Source organism: Ursus americanus, chromosome 2 (assembly GCF_024610735.1).
Source record: "Ursus americanus isolate L20-20 chromosome 2, mUrsAme1.1.p, whole genome shotgun sequence".
NCBI classification, from domain to species: Eukaryota; Metazoa; Chordata; class Mammalia; order Carnivora; family Ursidae; genus Ursus; species Ursus americanus.
The window spans coordinates 78,275,799-78,291,863 of NC_142128.1; the positions used below are offsets into that span (position 1 = coordinate 78,275,799).

General features: G+C 38.5%; 1 protein-coding gene across 8 annotated transcripts in view; it reads left to right on the forward strand.

Moving 5' to 3' along the window:
• The first annotated feature begins 14,232 nt into the window (after nt 1–14,232).
• The window catches only part of RPS6KC1 (ribosomal protein S6 kinase C1), a 236,120-nt gene continuing 234,287 nt past the window's right edge, over nt 14,233–16,065 (forward strand). For 5 of the 8 annotated variants that reach the window (XR_006777787.2, XR_006777786.2, XR_006777785.2 and 2 more), the window contains exon 1: nt 14,233–14,490. Coding sequence is in view for 5 of the 8 variants with exons in the window: in XM_045787882.2 (XP_045643838.1) it covers nt 14,386–14,490 (105 nt within the window). In the remaining 3 variants the exon portion in view is untranslated. The remainder of the gene's footprint in view (nt 14,491–16,065) is intronic. The other 3 variants (XM_045787884.2, XM_087858109.1, XM_045787885.2) reach the window with 1 other exon arrangement.

Sequence of the window (16,065 nt, forward strand, 5' to 3'; positions counted from 1 at the left end):
AGATCATTCTCTTATGTCCATTTCATCTGGAATGAATTTATCTCCTCTCTTTTAATCTTGTTGGTTGCTGTTCTGAATATGAATTCCCTCATATGTTTTGGAATTTTGATATGCAGACATCCTGATTAGGAAATTTGTTTTTCCTTTCTTGCTCTTTGTTAACTTAGTTGCCTCCATTTTCCCCCAAGGGACTCCCAGACTAGAATCAGGTCTTTTATTGCTGGCTTAGTCTTGTCTGGCTATGCTATCAAGGGATATTGCAGATTCATTCTCTGAACTAGTGGACAGCTTAGCCCAGGTGCTAGATGTGGTGCTGTGTCACCTTTCTCCTGCCTCCCTAAGCAATGGCTCTGGAAGCAGTCACTGCAGCCTTTTTCAACTTTTTTTCATGGGTGAAGAAGCCCTTAGTTTTAGCAGTGAGCCTGAGACCATTCCTTCCCTTCCTTGGGAGGACTTTTGATCCCTGTTCCCAGTAAGGCGAATTCCTAGATGGGGAGCCCAGCAGGTCTCAGCTTTGGTGTTGTGGGCCTCAGAGAGGTTTATATTGGTTTTGAGCATGATCATGGTTTTTTGTTTGTTTGTTTCTTTTTTTTTTTTTTAAAGATTTTATTTATTTATTTGACAGAGAGAGACAGCCAGCGAGAGAGGGAACACAAGCAGGGGGAGTGGGAGAGGAAGAAGCAGGCTCATAGCAGAAGAGCCTGATGTGGGACTCGATCCCGTAACACCGGGATCACGCCCTGAGCCGAAGGCAGACGATTAACCGCTGTGCCACCCAGGCGCCCTGTTTGTTTGTTTCTTAATTTCTCTTTTTACATTTTAGGTCTCATTACTATGTGTTTGGAGCAGAGGATGTCTTCAGTGCAAGAACTTACAAGGTATCTTAGCTGGAAGTACAAATATATTGCATTATATTGCATTATTTATTGCATTATGGTCCAGAAACAATTTGTTTATAAGTGCAAAGGCTGTGCCACAAGAATTATGAGGACATCGAGACTCAATATAACATAGGAAATGAGAAGACTCTCAAAGAGTCAAAGAGACCTGGGTTTTAACACAGACCCTGACACTCCCAGCTGTGGAATTAGCAAGTATATTATCTCCTTGGTAACAGTTATTTCACCTCTAAAATGGGGATAATAATGCCTATGAAATACTGTGAAGCTTAAATAAAATGGTAGCTATGAAGTATCTATTATAAGACACAGAGAGGTAGACAAGTTTTTTTTTTCATTTTACATCAAGTTTGTAGGCAAAATAAACTTGAACACATAAACTTGGTTAAGTAAACTAGCATATACTGAGTAGACAATACACATATACAGAACTTTATGCAGACCCTTTGGGAAATAGTATGAAGGAAATTAAAAATAGAAGATAAAAATGTTATAAAGTCAAATGAAAAGTAAGGTAGTGTGATTTAATAGATAATAGAAATCTCCATCTGAAGGGCACCTGGATGGCTCATCCGACTCTTAATTTCAGCTCAGATCATGATCTCAGGGTCCTGGGAGTGGGCCCTGAGTCAGGCTCTGAGCTCAGCAGGAGTCTGCTTGAGGATTTGCTCTCTCTCCCCCTCCCCCAGCTTGAGGGCATGTGAGGGCACGGGCTCTCTCTCTCAAAGAAATAAATAAAGCCTTAAAAAAAAAAGAGAAATATCCACCTCATACTTTCAGATTTTTAAGCCAAGGATGGGTAGGCTAATGTATAATAACCCATTTTGAGCCATTAATTGATGTAAATTTCTCCTGCTTGTCAAGAAAATTTGTATCCTTCGTTAATGAAAACTTCCTGACTAGTGAAGTAACATATACATACAGGTACATAACATTTATATATAAATATGGGGTATAAAAATGACTTTTACCCCTTTGCCCTTAAAAAACAAGATTTGGCAACATGTGGATTTGCAAGGAAAAGCTAAAAAAAAAAAAAAAGATGAAAATCCAAATTTGAAATGTCTCTCAACTCCCACACATGTTCTTATACATCACTTTCAACCTCCAAATTCTGAAAAATGTTTCTGTATAGCCCATCAATTCTCTCAATAAAAATATCCCAGGTTGTCATGGTGACATAGTTCTTTCCCCTGCAGAACCTTGTCTGGTGTAGTCGTTTCCTAAGTCTTTATGGTTGTGGAATGTTTCCTTTTTTTCTTTCATACTGTTTCTCATTTTTCCAACCTCATATTAGCCTGCTAGAGTGGGGGAAAACTAAAGACTTAATTGAAATAGGGAAGATTTAAATAATGGTCTTATAATAAGAAAATTAGTCTGGAAAGCTGATGGGATCCTCCATGAGCATATGTTCTGCAGTAGTCTTTGATGGAAACATTACAGCGCCCAGCCCTTCCTAGTACTTGTTTCTTTCCTAACTTACCGGCTGATGAAATTGAGAAGTCTTGATGTCCAGACTTCTAAAACAGAGGTACAATTATAGGAATTTGGTAATCAGAATATGAAATTCAGGTTAACCTTTCTCTCTTCTCTACCCCAAACCCTTTCTTATTCCCATCTCTTAGTCCTGAATGGGGGCTTTGCTGATCTGTGAGTCCCTATAGTGCAGAGATTTGTGGTTGTTATGGAATTGAACTCATCTCTGACAAATGATCTTGATGCCTGGCTTGGTTTGTTTTAGGGCTCCTAGAGTTATCTTTCTGGGAAGGTATTAAGGGGTAAGAGCAGACCTCAGCTGGGGTTCCTTGGGCGCAGAGGGGAATGAAGAGACCGAGCAAAGGAGCATTAGAGGAAAGCATGAGAAATCTGCATGTAAGAAAGAGCAAAAACACGCTTTGTGGATGTTGATACTTATTTGAGGAGATGAACCATGTTTTTTTTTGTTTGTCTAAATAATGAATAAATAAATGGCTATTTGGTGGTGACTTTCTCAAGTATTTTGACTCCGCCTGTGCCCAAACTAGACATTTAGCTGGGAGGAATCCTTCGTGAAGGCTAACATCAAAGTGTAAGGTAAGGTTAACTTTTTAAAATGCATTTTTAGTTCATAAACAGTTACCTTAAGATGGGGAATTCTGGGATCATGGATGTCAAAAAAAGATTTAAGGGAATCTTTGAGTTATTACAATATTTTGAAAAATCTCCTAGAAATTGAAGAAAATTCTGTGACAAGGAAGCAAGGTTTACCAAACCCTCAAGTTTCTTTGCTTTCGACTGAGCTTAATATGGGTACATTTATTTGTTCTTTCATCCACTCAGAAGCTCAGATCAGTAGTTATTTGTTTGTGACTTTGGCAAAGAAGAAAACCAAATAATTGTAACTTAACATACTTTAATTGGCTTGGCAGTAAAAAATCTTTAGAGCTTTGGAGTTCATGCATTTAGCAAATACCTCTTACCTTTCAGCCACTGCAATAGACACTGGAGATACAAATACGAAGGAAGAAGAGCCCCTGCCTTTAAGGAGCTCACAGTATAGTGGAATAAAAACACGTCAGCCTTAAATTAGCCTGAATGGCAGATCACTACTCTCTTGTATGTGTTGTAGTAGAGATGTGGAGTAGAGATGTGGTAGCAGAGAGGAAAGAGCACCTAATTCTCCTTGAAAGGGAAATGGGGGCTGTGAAAGAGGGCTTCAGGGAGAAACTAGTCCTTTTGTGAGCTGTTTCCTGAAGGCTGGTTGGAGGTGGTGGGAGGTGGGAGTTTCAAAAGAAACAGTCAGCTGGAAGATCTGGAGGTGTGAAATTGCAAAGGGTTTGGCTGAAACCCAGAGAAATGAGATAACAGGTGAACAGGGGTCCAGACATGATGGATCCAAATATCATGACAGAAAAATCAGGGTAACAAGACCCACTGAGGTTTTACAGAGGAATGATACAATGACATACTCTTTTAAAATGGATAATTTTAATGGGACTATGAAGGATGAATTGGGGGGAGCTAGGAAGACCAGGGTAGTTTTTATTTCTTTAAAGATTTAAGAAACTTACTAATTGGGTACAACATACACGCAAAGTTCATAACTCTTACATGTTTAGCTTGATAAATGTTTTCATGTGTCTACACTTGTATAACTGCTAACCAGATTATGAAATTGTCCCAGAAGAATCTCTCATGTGCTTCTCAGGCAATCCTCATTGTTTATCTTTCACCCCCCCGTCCACCTCTACCTTCTGGGATAGCCACTATTCTGACTTCTATCCCCATAGAATAGTTTTAGATGTTCTTGCATTTTATATGAATGGAATCGTAGAGTATGTATTCTTATGTCTGGTCTCTTTTGCTCAATATTAGGTGTGTACATTCATCCTTGTTGACACGTGTAACAGGAGTTCATTCTAACTGCTGTGTAAATTTCATAGTATGATGTATTTTATACCATGTTTAACTTATCCATTTTACTGATAATTGACACTTGGGTTCTGGCAAATTTTGGGACCTTCTGAATAATCTACAAACTTTCTTATGTGTGTATTTTTTTTTTTTTTTAGTGGATATACCCACTCACTCTTCTTGTGTGTATATCCAGGAATGAAACATGTATTATCAGTATTTTTACCTTTAGTTATTCTGGGATGACCATCCCTTGGCTGGGCATTGGGTTGTTTCCATTTGGGGGCTATTATAAATCAAACTGTATAAATATTCACATGTAGGTCTTCATATGCATATATGTATTCATTTCTCTTGGGTAAAATACCTACAGGTGAGATTGTTGGGATATATAGTAAGTATATGTTTAACTTTATAAGAAACTGCCAAATTGTTTTCCAGCATGTCTGTGTCATTTTGAATTCCCAGTGGCAACCTATGAAAGTTTCAGTTGCTCCTGTCCCTGTTAACACTGGGCAGCATCAGTCTTTAAAATTTTAGCCATTGTTTTAGTTGGAAGGTGATATCTCAATGTAGTTTTTAAAAAGAATGAAGATAAAATTCATATAACATAAAACTCACCATTTTAAGTATATAATTCAGTGGTTTTAGACTATTTGCAAGGTTGTGTAATCATCACCACTAATTCCAGGACATTTCCATCACCCCCTAAAGAAACCTCATACCTCCTAGTTTCCTCATCCCGTTTCTCCCTCTATCCTTCGTTAACACTAATTTCCTTTCTGTCTTCATAGATTTTTCTATTCTGGACACTTTGTATAAATGAAATTATGCAATATTCAGACTTTTCTGTCTGGCTTCTTTCACATAGCATAATGTTTTCAAAGTTCATCCATGCGGTAGTATCAGTACTTCATTCCTTTTTATGGTTGAGTAATACTCCATTGTATTGGATAAACCATATTTTGTCTGTCTTTTCACCAGTTAATGGACACTTGGGTTATTTCCACTTTTTGGCTATAGTGTATAATATTGCTATTAACATTCATGTGAAAGTTTTGTGTGGACATATTTTCAATTCTCTTGGGCATAGGAGTGGAATTGCTGGGTTATATGGTAACTCTATGTTTAAGTTTTGAGAAATTGCAAAAATGTTTTCCACAGGAGATGCATCATTTTAAATCCCCACCAGCAATGTATGAGGGTCAAGTTATTCCCCATCTTCACTAACACTTGTTATTGTCTATTTTTAAAAATAGCACTCTGTGTTAGTTTGCTAGGGTAAACATGATGAAGTACCACAGACTGGGTGGCTTGAACAATAGAAATTTATTTTTGTACAATTCTGGAGGCTAGAAGTACATCAAGGTGTTGGTAGAGTTAGTTTCTTCTGAGGGCCTCTCTCCTTGGCTTATAAATGGCCATCTCTCTGTGTCTTCACATGGTTTTTCCTCTGTGTGTGTGTGTTTTTTTTTCCCCAAAGATTTATCCATTTATTTGAGAGAGAGAGAAAGAGAGCAAGCATGTGTGAGCATGGGGAGGGAGGGGCAAAGGGAGAGGGAGAGAAAGTGCCAAGCAGACTCCATGCTGAGTGCAGAGCCTGATGTGGGGCTCAATCCCAGGACCCGGAGATCATGACTTGAGCTGAAACCAAGAGTGGGATACTCAACTGACTGCACCACCCAGCCCCCTCCTCTGTGTGGTCTTAATCTTCTCATATGAAAACATGAGTCATTAAATTAGGACCCACCCATGCTTTCCCTTTACCTTAACTGCCACGTTTTAAGGCCCTTCCTCCAAACACAGTTACATTCTGAGGTAACAGAGATTAGAACTTCAACATATAGATTTTTTTTGGGGGGGGGGACACAATTCAGTCCATATCACCATCCTAGTATAATTTCTCCCATTCTGTGGGTTCTCTTTTCATTTCTTCATAGTGTCCTTTGATGCACAAAACATTTAATTTTGATGAAATTTATTTATTTTTAGTTTGGTTGCTTGTGCTTTTAGTGTCGTAGCTAAGAAACCATTTCCTTGGGGTGCCTGGGTGGTTCAGTCAGTTTAGCGTCTGCATTCAGCTCAGGTCATGATCCCAGAGTTCCCAGATTGAGCCCCACTTCAGGAGCCCTGCTCAGAGCAGAACCTGCCTTTCCCTCTGCTCTTCCCCCCGCTTGTGTTCTCTCTCTCAAATAAATATATAAACTCTTTAAAAGAAAAACAAAAAGAAACCATTTCCTAATCCAAGGTCACAAAAGTATACACCTGTGTTTCCTTCTAAGAGTTGTATAGTTTCAGTTCTTACATTTAAGTCTTTGATACATTTTGAGTTAATTTTGGTATATGGTGTTAGGTAGGAGTCCAGATTAATTCTTTTTCATGTGGATATAGTTTTTCCAACATCACTTATTGAAAAGACTATCTGCCACCACCCCTTTCCCCCACCTCCCAAGCCATTGAATCGTTTTGGAATCCTTGTTGAAAATCATTTGACTGTAATGTACCAGTGTATTTCTCAATTCTCAATTCTTTATGTCATTTATTTATATGTTTATCTTTATGCCACTGCCTTGATAACTATAGGTTTGTAGTAAGTTTTGAAATCAGAAAGTGTGAGTCCTTTGTTTTTTTAAAGATTGTTTTGGCTATTCAAAGGCTTTTGCATTTCACATGAATTTTAGGATCAGCTTGTCCATTTCTCGAAAAAGAAGCAGTTACAATTTTAATAGGCATTACATTGAATCTATAGATCAATTTGGGGAGTATTACCATATTAACAATATTCCAATCCATGAACATGGGATGACTTTCTATTTATTTAGGTCTTCTTAAATTTCTCTCAGCAATGTTTTAGAGTTTTCAGTGTATAAGCCTTGCATTTCCTTGGTTAAATTTATTCTCAAATGTTTTATTTTTGATGATATTGTATATAGAATTATTTTCTTAATCTCATTTTCAGATTGTTCATCACTACCGTCTAGAAATAAAATTGGTTTTGTATGCTGATCTTATATTCTGCAATTTTGCTGAACTTGTTTATTCTAATAAGTTCATTCTTTCTTCTTTCTTTCTTCTTTCTTTTTTCTTTCTTTCATGTATTCTTTAGAATTTTCTAAATATGAGATCATGTCACCTGCAAATAAAGAGCTTTATTTCTGTCTTTACAATCTGAATGATTTCAGTTTCTTTATCTTGTCTAATTGACCTGGCTAGAAATTCCAGTACAATGTTGAACAGACGTGGAAAGAGTATACTTCTTTGTCTTGTTACTGATCTTAGGGAGAAAGTTTCCAGTCTTACACTATTGATTATGATGTTAGCTATGAATTTTCCATCAATGTCCTTTGCCAGGTTGAGGAATTTCCTTCTATTTCTAGTTTGTTTTGTGCTTTTATTGTGAAAAAGTGTTGGATTTTGTCAAATACTTTTCTGCATTTATTGAAATAATGATGTATTTTTCCTCTTTATTCCATTATTGTGGTCCATCACATTGATTTATTTTCGTATGTTAAACCTACCTTGCATTTTTGGGGTTTATCCCATTTGGTCATGGTATGTAATTTTTTTAATATGTTGTGGGATTTGCTTTGTTAGCATTTAGTTGAAGATGTTTGTATATATGCATATGAAATATTAGTCTGCAGTTTTCCTTTCTTGTGATGTCTTTGGCTTTGGTATCCAGATAATACTGGCCTCATAAAATGAGTTAGTAAGTATTCACCCATCTTCCATTTTTTGAATGAGTTTAAGAAAGATTTGTGTTAATTATTTTTTAAACATTTGGTAGAATTCACCAGTGAAGACTTCTGATCCTGGGTTTTTATTTTGTTGAAATTTTTTGATTACTGATTCAGAATCATTACTTATTATAGGTCTATTCAGATTTTCTGTTTGAGTCAGTTTTGGTTTTGGCTGTGGTCAGTTTAGACAAAGTTTTCTTTAGCAATCTGAACATATTTAAAATAGCTGATCTATTGAATATTTTATTTATTTGAGAGAGAGAGAGCGCGTGCACAAGCGGGGGGGGGGGAGGGGCAGAGGGAGAGGGAGAAGCAGGCTTCCTGCTGAGCAGGAAGCCAGATGTGGGGCTTGATCCCAGGACTCTGGGATCATGACCTGAGCCAAAGGCAGACGCTTAACTGACTGAGCCATCCAGGTGCCCCTAAAATAGCTGATTTAAATCTTTGTCTAGCAAAGAATATTTGGGCTTCCTCATAGAGATCGTTTTCATTTTTATTGATTGCTTTTTTCTCCTGTGTGTGGGCCATACTTTCTTGTTTTTTAGGATGCCTTATAATTTTAAGATTTTATTTTTATGTAATCTCTACACCCAATGTGGGGCTCGAGCCCACAACCCTGAGATCAAGAATAGCACGCTTCACCAACAGAGCCAGCTAGGCACCCCTAGATTGCCTTATAATTTTTTGTTCAAAACTGGACATTTTGAATATTATAATGTTACAACTCTAGAAATCAGATTCTCTTCCCTGCCCAGAGTTCATTGTTACGATTTATAGTTGTTGTTTGTTTAGTAACTGTACTAATTTGTAAAGTCTATTTTTTGTTGTGTGTGGCCACTGAAGTCTCTGTTCTATTAGCTTACTGGTCAGCTAATGGTTAAACACAGATTTTCTGAAATGCCTGGAAATAAAAAAAAAAAATCTCCATCTTGGCAGTGGGGCTATGTTTCTATGTTGGGGTACACCCTCAATACACAGGCAATTTACAACTCTGTCTTAGCCTTCTTTTCTTGCTTTTGCAAGGTCGGCCAGAAATGAGAGCTTCGGGCCTTCTTAGGCCTTTCCTAGGCATGTGCACAGTCCCAGTTATGCGCACGATCTTCTAGATTCCCTGGAGCTTTTCAAGGTCCTGCTCCTCAAACCTTCTCATTCTCCATCCTTTCCTCTCCAGCTTCTTGGCAGTCTATTATTTGCTCAACTGCTATTAATCACCTGGTGGCAATGGACTAAAACACTGGCCTATAAATGTTTTTGACAAATATCCCCTGGGTAGTGGCTCTAGCACTGGACCAAGTTAGCTAAGAAAAAGACAAGCCTTTTGAGCCCATCCTCCAGGAAGCCACCAGATGGGTCAAAAGAAGTAATGACTATTCTGTGAGAATCAGGCCTCTTTTGCTCTCTCTGGTACAGGTACCAGCAAAGTAGGCCATTATTTTCCAGAACACCACTGAGTTGAAAGTAGGGGATGGGACTAGGTTTTAAGTTAAAAAGTTAGAAACCTTGGGGCACCTAGGTGATCTTGGGGAGTGAGTTTGAGCTCCACATTTGGCGTAGAGATTACTTTAATAAATAACTAGACCAAAAAAAAAAATGTTAGAGAGCTTGCTGTTCCTAGAAATTTAGCCGTTTTTCTTGAATAAGTGCTCCCTGGGTTGCTGCAAGTTTTTGGTTAGTTTTCAGAGTCCAAAAGAGTTGATTCTGAAAGTTTTTGCCAGCTTTTTTCATTGCTTATATGGAACAGTGGACTTTTGGATTTCCTTACTCCACCATTTCCCTCCTTGTGGCTTTAATCTTTATTTCCTTAAAGATGAATGAGGTAAAACATGTGTTTAATCGCCCTCTGTATATCATTTTTGCTGAAATGTACATTTAGTTTTCTCTCATATTAAAACAACTAAATTGGTTCTTTTTTACTATTGAATTGTAGAAGCTCTTTATATTTTGGATACAAACCCTTTATCAGATACATGTTTTGTAAGTATTTCCCCCAATCTGTGGCTTGTTTTCATCCTTAGTGATATCTTTTATAGTGAAGAAATTTTCAATTTTGATGAAGTCCAATTTATCAATTTTTTTCTTTTATAATTCAGACTTTTTGTTTCCTAAGAATCATTTGTTTAATCCAAAGTTACAAAGATTCTTTTCTGTTTCCTTCTAGAACTTTTATAGTTTTAGGTTTTACATTTATGGTAATGATCGACATTAAGTTGCTATTTGTAAATGATGCAAGGTAATTGTTGAGGTCCTGTAATTCTTTCTTTCTTTTCTTTCTCTTTCATTTTGCTTATGGATGTCCAAATTTCCCAGCATCTTTTGTTGAAAAAGTATCCTTTTCCCATTGAATTACACTGGTGTGTTGTCAAAAATCAAATGGTCATTTATGTGAGGATTTATTTCCGAAGCCTCTGTTCTGTTCCTTGATCTATATGTTTATCCTTATGCCAGTACCTCACTATTTCAATAACTGTACCTTTATAGTAAGTCTTGAAATCAGGCACTGTGAGTTCTCCAACTGTTTTCTTTTTCAAAGTTGTTTTGGATATTCTAGTTCTTTTGTTTCTCTATATAAATTTTAGAGTGAGCTTTTCAATTTCTACAGGAAAGACTGCTGAGATTTTAACCAGGATTGCACTGAAGCTTTAGATCACTTTTAGGAGGTTTGATATATTAACAATACTGAATCTTCCAACCCATGAACACAGTATATTCTCTCCATTTATTTTGCTTTTAATTTCATTTAGCAATGTTTTCCATTTTCTGTGTGGACTTGCACACATTTTGTTAAATTTAGCCTAAAGGGTTTTACTTTTAATTCTAGTTTTCCATTTTTGTTGCTAGAATAGAGAAATAAATGACTTGTTCTGTATTTACTTTGAATCCTGTGATTTTGCTAAATTTGCTTGTTAGTTCTATTAGTTTTTTGTGGATTCCTCAGGATTTTCTATGTAATTGATCATGGCCTTTGAAAATAAAGGCAAATTTTATCTTCCTTTTCAAACTATACATTTATTTATTTATTTATTTATTTATTTATTTATTTATTTATTTTTAGATTTTATTTATCCATTTGTCAGGGAGGGAGAGAGAACAGAAGCAGGGGACCGGCAGGCAAAGGGACAAGCAGGCTCTCCACCGAGCAAGGAGCCTGATGCCCGACTCAATCCCAGGACCCTGGCATCATGATCTGAGCCGAAGGCAGACGCTTAACCAACTGAGCCACCCAGGTGACCCTGTAGTATTTTTTTTTTTAATGTTTTTGTTTCAGGGTAAAGCTGACTTCACAAAATAAGTGGTAGATGTTCCCTGTTCTATTTTTGGATGAGTTTTGGTAGAACTGATATTCTCTTTTCCTTAAATGTTTAGTAGAATTCACCACTAAAGTTGCATTGGCTTGGGGTTTTCTTTGTTTTGAATGAAGAATTCAAGTTATCTTTTTATTCTTTAAAGAACTTTGGTAGTTTCTGTCTTTTAATAAATTTATTCATTTCACATAAGTCATCAAATTTATTAGCACACAGCTGTTCACATAAATCATTTTCCTTTTAATAACTATAGGATACATTGTGATGTAGTTTTTTCACTCTTTTTTTTTTTTTAAGATTTTATTTATTATTTATTTGACAGAGAGAGACAGCCAGTGAGAGAGGGAACACAAGCAGGGGGAGTGGGAGAGGAAGAAGCAGGCTCCCAGTGGAGAAGCCTGATGTGAGGCTTGATCCCAGAACGCTGGGATCACGCCCTGGGCCGAAGGCAGATGCTTAACGACTGTGCCACCCAGGCGCTCCTAGTTTTTTCATTCTTGATACCTATAATTTTTTTCTCTCCCTTTTTTTCTTTTTTAAGGTTTTTACTTATTTATTTGACACACACACACACACACACACACACACACACACACACACGCAGAGCACAAGCAGGGGGAGCTGCAGGCAGAAGGAGAGGGAGAAGCCGGCTCCCCGCTGAGCAGAGAGCCCAATGTGGGGCTCGATCCCAGAACCCTGGGATCATGACCTGAGCTGAAGGCAGATGAAGGCAGATTGAGCCACCCAGTCACCCCTCTTTTTACTTTTTTCTTCAGCCCTTTGGCTAGAAGTTCATAAATTTTCTAGACTTTTTCCCTAAAGAATCAGATTTTGGTTTTATTGTTTGTTCTCCATTGCTTTTCTCTTTTCTATTTTAGAGTTCTTCTTCTCTATTTTTTTCTTCCTTATGCTATTTTTGGGTTAACATTAATCATCTTTTTAAAAGTTCTTAAGGTGGAAGCTTAGATCATTGATTCATGACCTTTCTTCTTTCTACTACAAGACTTTAAAGGCTATAAATTTACCTCTAAGCACTATTTTAGCTGTGTCCCACAAATTTCTGGTATGTTATGTTCCATTTTCATTCAATTCCAAATATTTTTAAAGGTCTATTGTCATGGGTTTTAACCCATGGGTGTTTAGAGTTATGTTATTTACTTTCTAAGAATTCATGAATTTTGCAGGTAATTTTCTGTTATTAACTTTTATTTAATTCCCAGAGGCCACAGAGCACATATGATTTATAGTGGTCTTTTAAAATTTACGACGTTTATTTTATAGCCCAGGATATGTTCTGACTTGATGAATGTCTTGTGTGCACTTGAAACAAATATATTCTGCCACTATTGAGTGGAGCGTTCTGTAAATGTCAATCAGGTGGAGTTGGTTGATAGAGCTTTTCAGGTGTTCTACATCCTTACTAATTTATTTATCTACTTGTTTTATTAATTACTGTAGAACAGACAGAACAATGGTTTTTGTTTTCTACATTTTTAAGTTGTTATTAGGCACATGCACATTTAAAACGGTTACACCTTCTTGATTAATTGAATTCTTTATTAAGTTTTGTCTCTCTTTTCTTGGCAGTATATCTTGTTACGTCTTACGAGTAGTGTTTTCCACGGTATATCTTGTTCCATTCTTTTAGCTCTAACCAATGGCATTTGTGGAATCGAACAAATTTGGAAAAAGTGGGAGAGAAAGTTGTTAAGCATGATTCTCAGAAACTTGGCTAATGTAACTAAGTGGAGAATAAAATCAGTCATTGAGATAGGAACAGGCTTATGAGGAAAAGAAAAGTGCAGATTTTTATCTGTTTTCAGTGGTAATTAGACATACAGGTAAAGATGTAGGTAAGATGAGTCAAATCCTAGAAGAGAGATATGCCTGGGGATATGGACTTGTAAATCAATGGGAATAAAGAACAAAGGATCAAAGGCAAAATCCTGAAGAGAAGGAACACTAAATCTTCCTAAAAGGAGGAGAAATCGGCCAAGGAGACTGAAAAGGAGTGAATGATTCAGAGTGTAAAAGAAAAAGCAAAGAGAATGCTGACTCACATTCTAAGGACATAGAGGAGTTTTGAAAGGGTGGAAATGGTCAGAAATGTTCAGATTCTGAAAATATTTCAGAATACAAATATGAGATGAAGGTGTTTGTACTAAGGGCTCCTCCCTCCTTCCCCTTCAAGAAGGGCGGAGACAAACGATCGAGGGGCAACACTAAGAGGAACAGAGAATTGAGAATGGCAAAGACTTGGAATGAATGTTAAGGGGAATAAGAAAATCTTGATCAAGGAAAGGAAAAGGAATTGCCAAACACTGAATAGCAACCAACTGAATGGAACGCTCTCTTAATAGTAGCTTTCAGAGGCCGTGGATCCCCCCCCCCCCCCAGTTAGACGCAGGTTCCAGCTTTTAGAATCGGAGGGGATGAATTTTAAGATTGATATAGGGTTGAGGGCTGCTGTGGAGGTTGAAAGACAGGCGCACAGGTGGACGGAGTTTGTCTTAGAAGGAAGGAATGGTTATGTATGCCAGAGTTCTTGCCCTGGGTATTTGAAATGATAGGCCGTGAGTCAGGAAGGAGAGAAGATGCTAGGCTGGGCTATCCCTCCATCCCTTTACGACTCCACGTAAGTTTGTACACCAGCCGCGCGAGGGTGTGGAGCACCAAGGTCTCACCGGCGTGCCCTGGCTCTAACAGCGCTCACAACATCTAGGTGTTGGAGCTAGTGCACAGAGACTTGGTGGAGCAGTCTCAGCTTCCGCAGTGACGACAGTGGCGGTGCGACCACTTGATCTTGTCCACTTGCCAGGCCCACGCCGGAATGGGGCTCAGCTTCTAGCGTGGAGTCTCCCCTCCCCCAGGGCGCTGGAACCTGACCCGGAAGCTTCTCTGCCGCGCCGGAAGCAGAGCTGCGCGGCGAAGGGCCGCCGTGGAGCCACCGCCCCCTCGCCGCTTCGCCGCTGTTTGGGGAGCCCGGACCGCGGCGGCGCCGGGTTGCCCTGATGGTTCCCGGCCGGTGGCGGCGGCAGAGGCGGCGGGAGGATGACCTCTCCCCGGGAGCGGGGTGCCGATCTGGCCCGTTTCTACACTGTCACCGAGCCCCAGCGACATCCAAGGGGCTACACGGTGTATAAGGTCACCGCCCGGGTGAGTGAGGGTGTCGGGCGGGCGTAGAATCCTGAGTTGGGGGCGTGAGGGACTAGGGTTGGACCCTGGTGTGGGGGTACCCGACCCTGGGTCAGAGCTTGGGGTGGGTCTGGGTGCGCCCAGTGCCTGGACAGGCGTCGGAGGTGGGGACTTCTGGAAGATTGGGGTAGGGGCTGAGTGTTGGATGCTATAGAAGTCGCGGTAGTGCCTTCGTTCCAGGGTGGGGCAGGCGTTGATGGTTTTTAAATTGATGACTCAGACCCTATCCCAATAGTACTTTCTCTTCTGAGGCTGAAATCAGCAGAAGTGGTTTTGCTTGCTTCTCCAGGATAGTGTAGATTGGAAAACTAATTTATGTATAATTTGATTTATGTAATAAAAGATATTTCTTCCCTTGACCTTTTATACAGTGTCAGGTCTGTAGTGAGGCAGACTCTTGAGAAGGATGTTACTGTTAGGATCACCAGCCGAGGCCCTCTGTGTCTGTCTTTTTGCCTGAGATTTTCATGATTTGCAGTAGTAGGAGACACAGGAGAACTTCTACTGGGAGTGTGTTGTGTGAGTTGTTTTGAGGGCATATTTAAAAGGTGTGAGGCTCCTTTACATCAACTAACCAATTTTAGTACCCACTTTGTTTATGTTTTATTGCTTTTGTCTTGAGTTTTAAAGAGAGTTTGCATTCCTATTCTTGGAAAAGAATAACAAAAGTAAGTCTGAATGTTTGTAATGTATGTATGTATGAGTATGTGTGTATATTAAGCATGTTGTACATATTACCCAACTGAATCCTAATTTTAATGATGAAGAAATTGAGGTTCAAGGAAGTTTCATAAGTTGACCAACTTTATATCATAAGCAGGTGCACATTTGGGATTTGAAACAAGTTCTGCTTAACTCCAAGTTATATAAAAAGAATTACTTTCATCATTGTCATTAGTTGTTAAAAAAGAGAGGTACAGATAGTAGTAATAGTGCAACATAGCATTTGGAGGATGGAATCCTGTGTGTTGGATAGCTCAGTAGGTAGGATTTGAGAAGAACCATAAAGGTTAGGTGTATTTAGATAAACAGAGTTTGGGGCATGAAAGTGGTACATGGCTTATGGAAATGGCCCACAATTCAGACAAATGTGAGAAGATGGGAGGAGCAAATTTGTTTAAAGATAAGACCAGGCCTGGTTATCTCAGAGGATTGAACTGAGAATTGAATGAAGTTTGTTACTCCCCCTGCAATGCAAGTAAGGTGGCTATGTAGGTGGGAGTGTTAGTTTCATATTAAGAAATTTTTTCAGATTAAAATTAAGGGACCCTTATTATATCACTCTTGAAACCTTTCTAGTTATTGGGCCCTTCAAAATCTAGACTTAGTTTCCTAACTAACATTTTTTATGGAATTAGAACTGTTTTCAACATACATAGTGTTCCCTTCACAGCACCCTATTCATCCCTTATGATAACACCACAATTACATTGTATTAATCTGTTGACATGTCTGTGTCCCTTAGTAGATTTACAGTAGGTCTCTATCATTGGTATTTGTTTCCTTTTATATCACCTATGGCAATGCATGGCACAA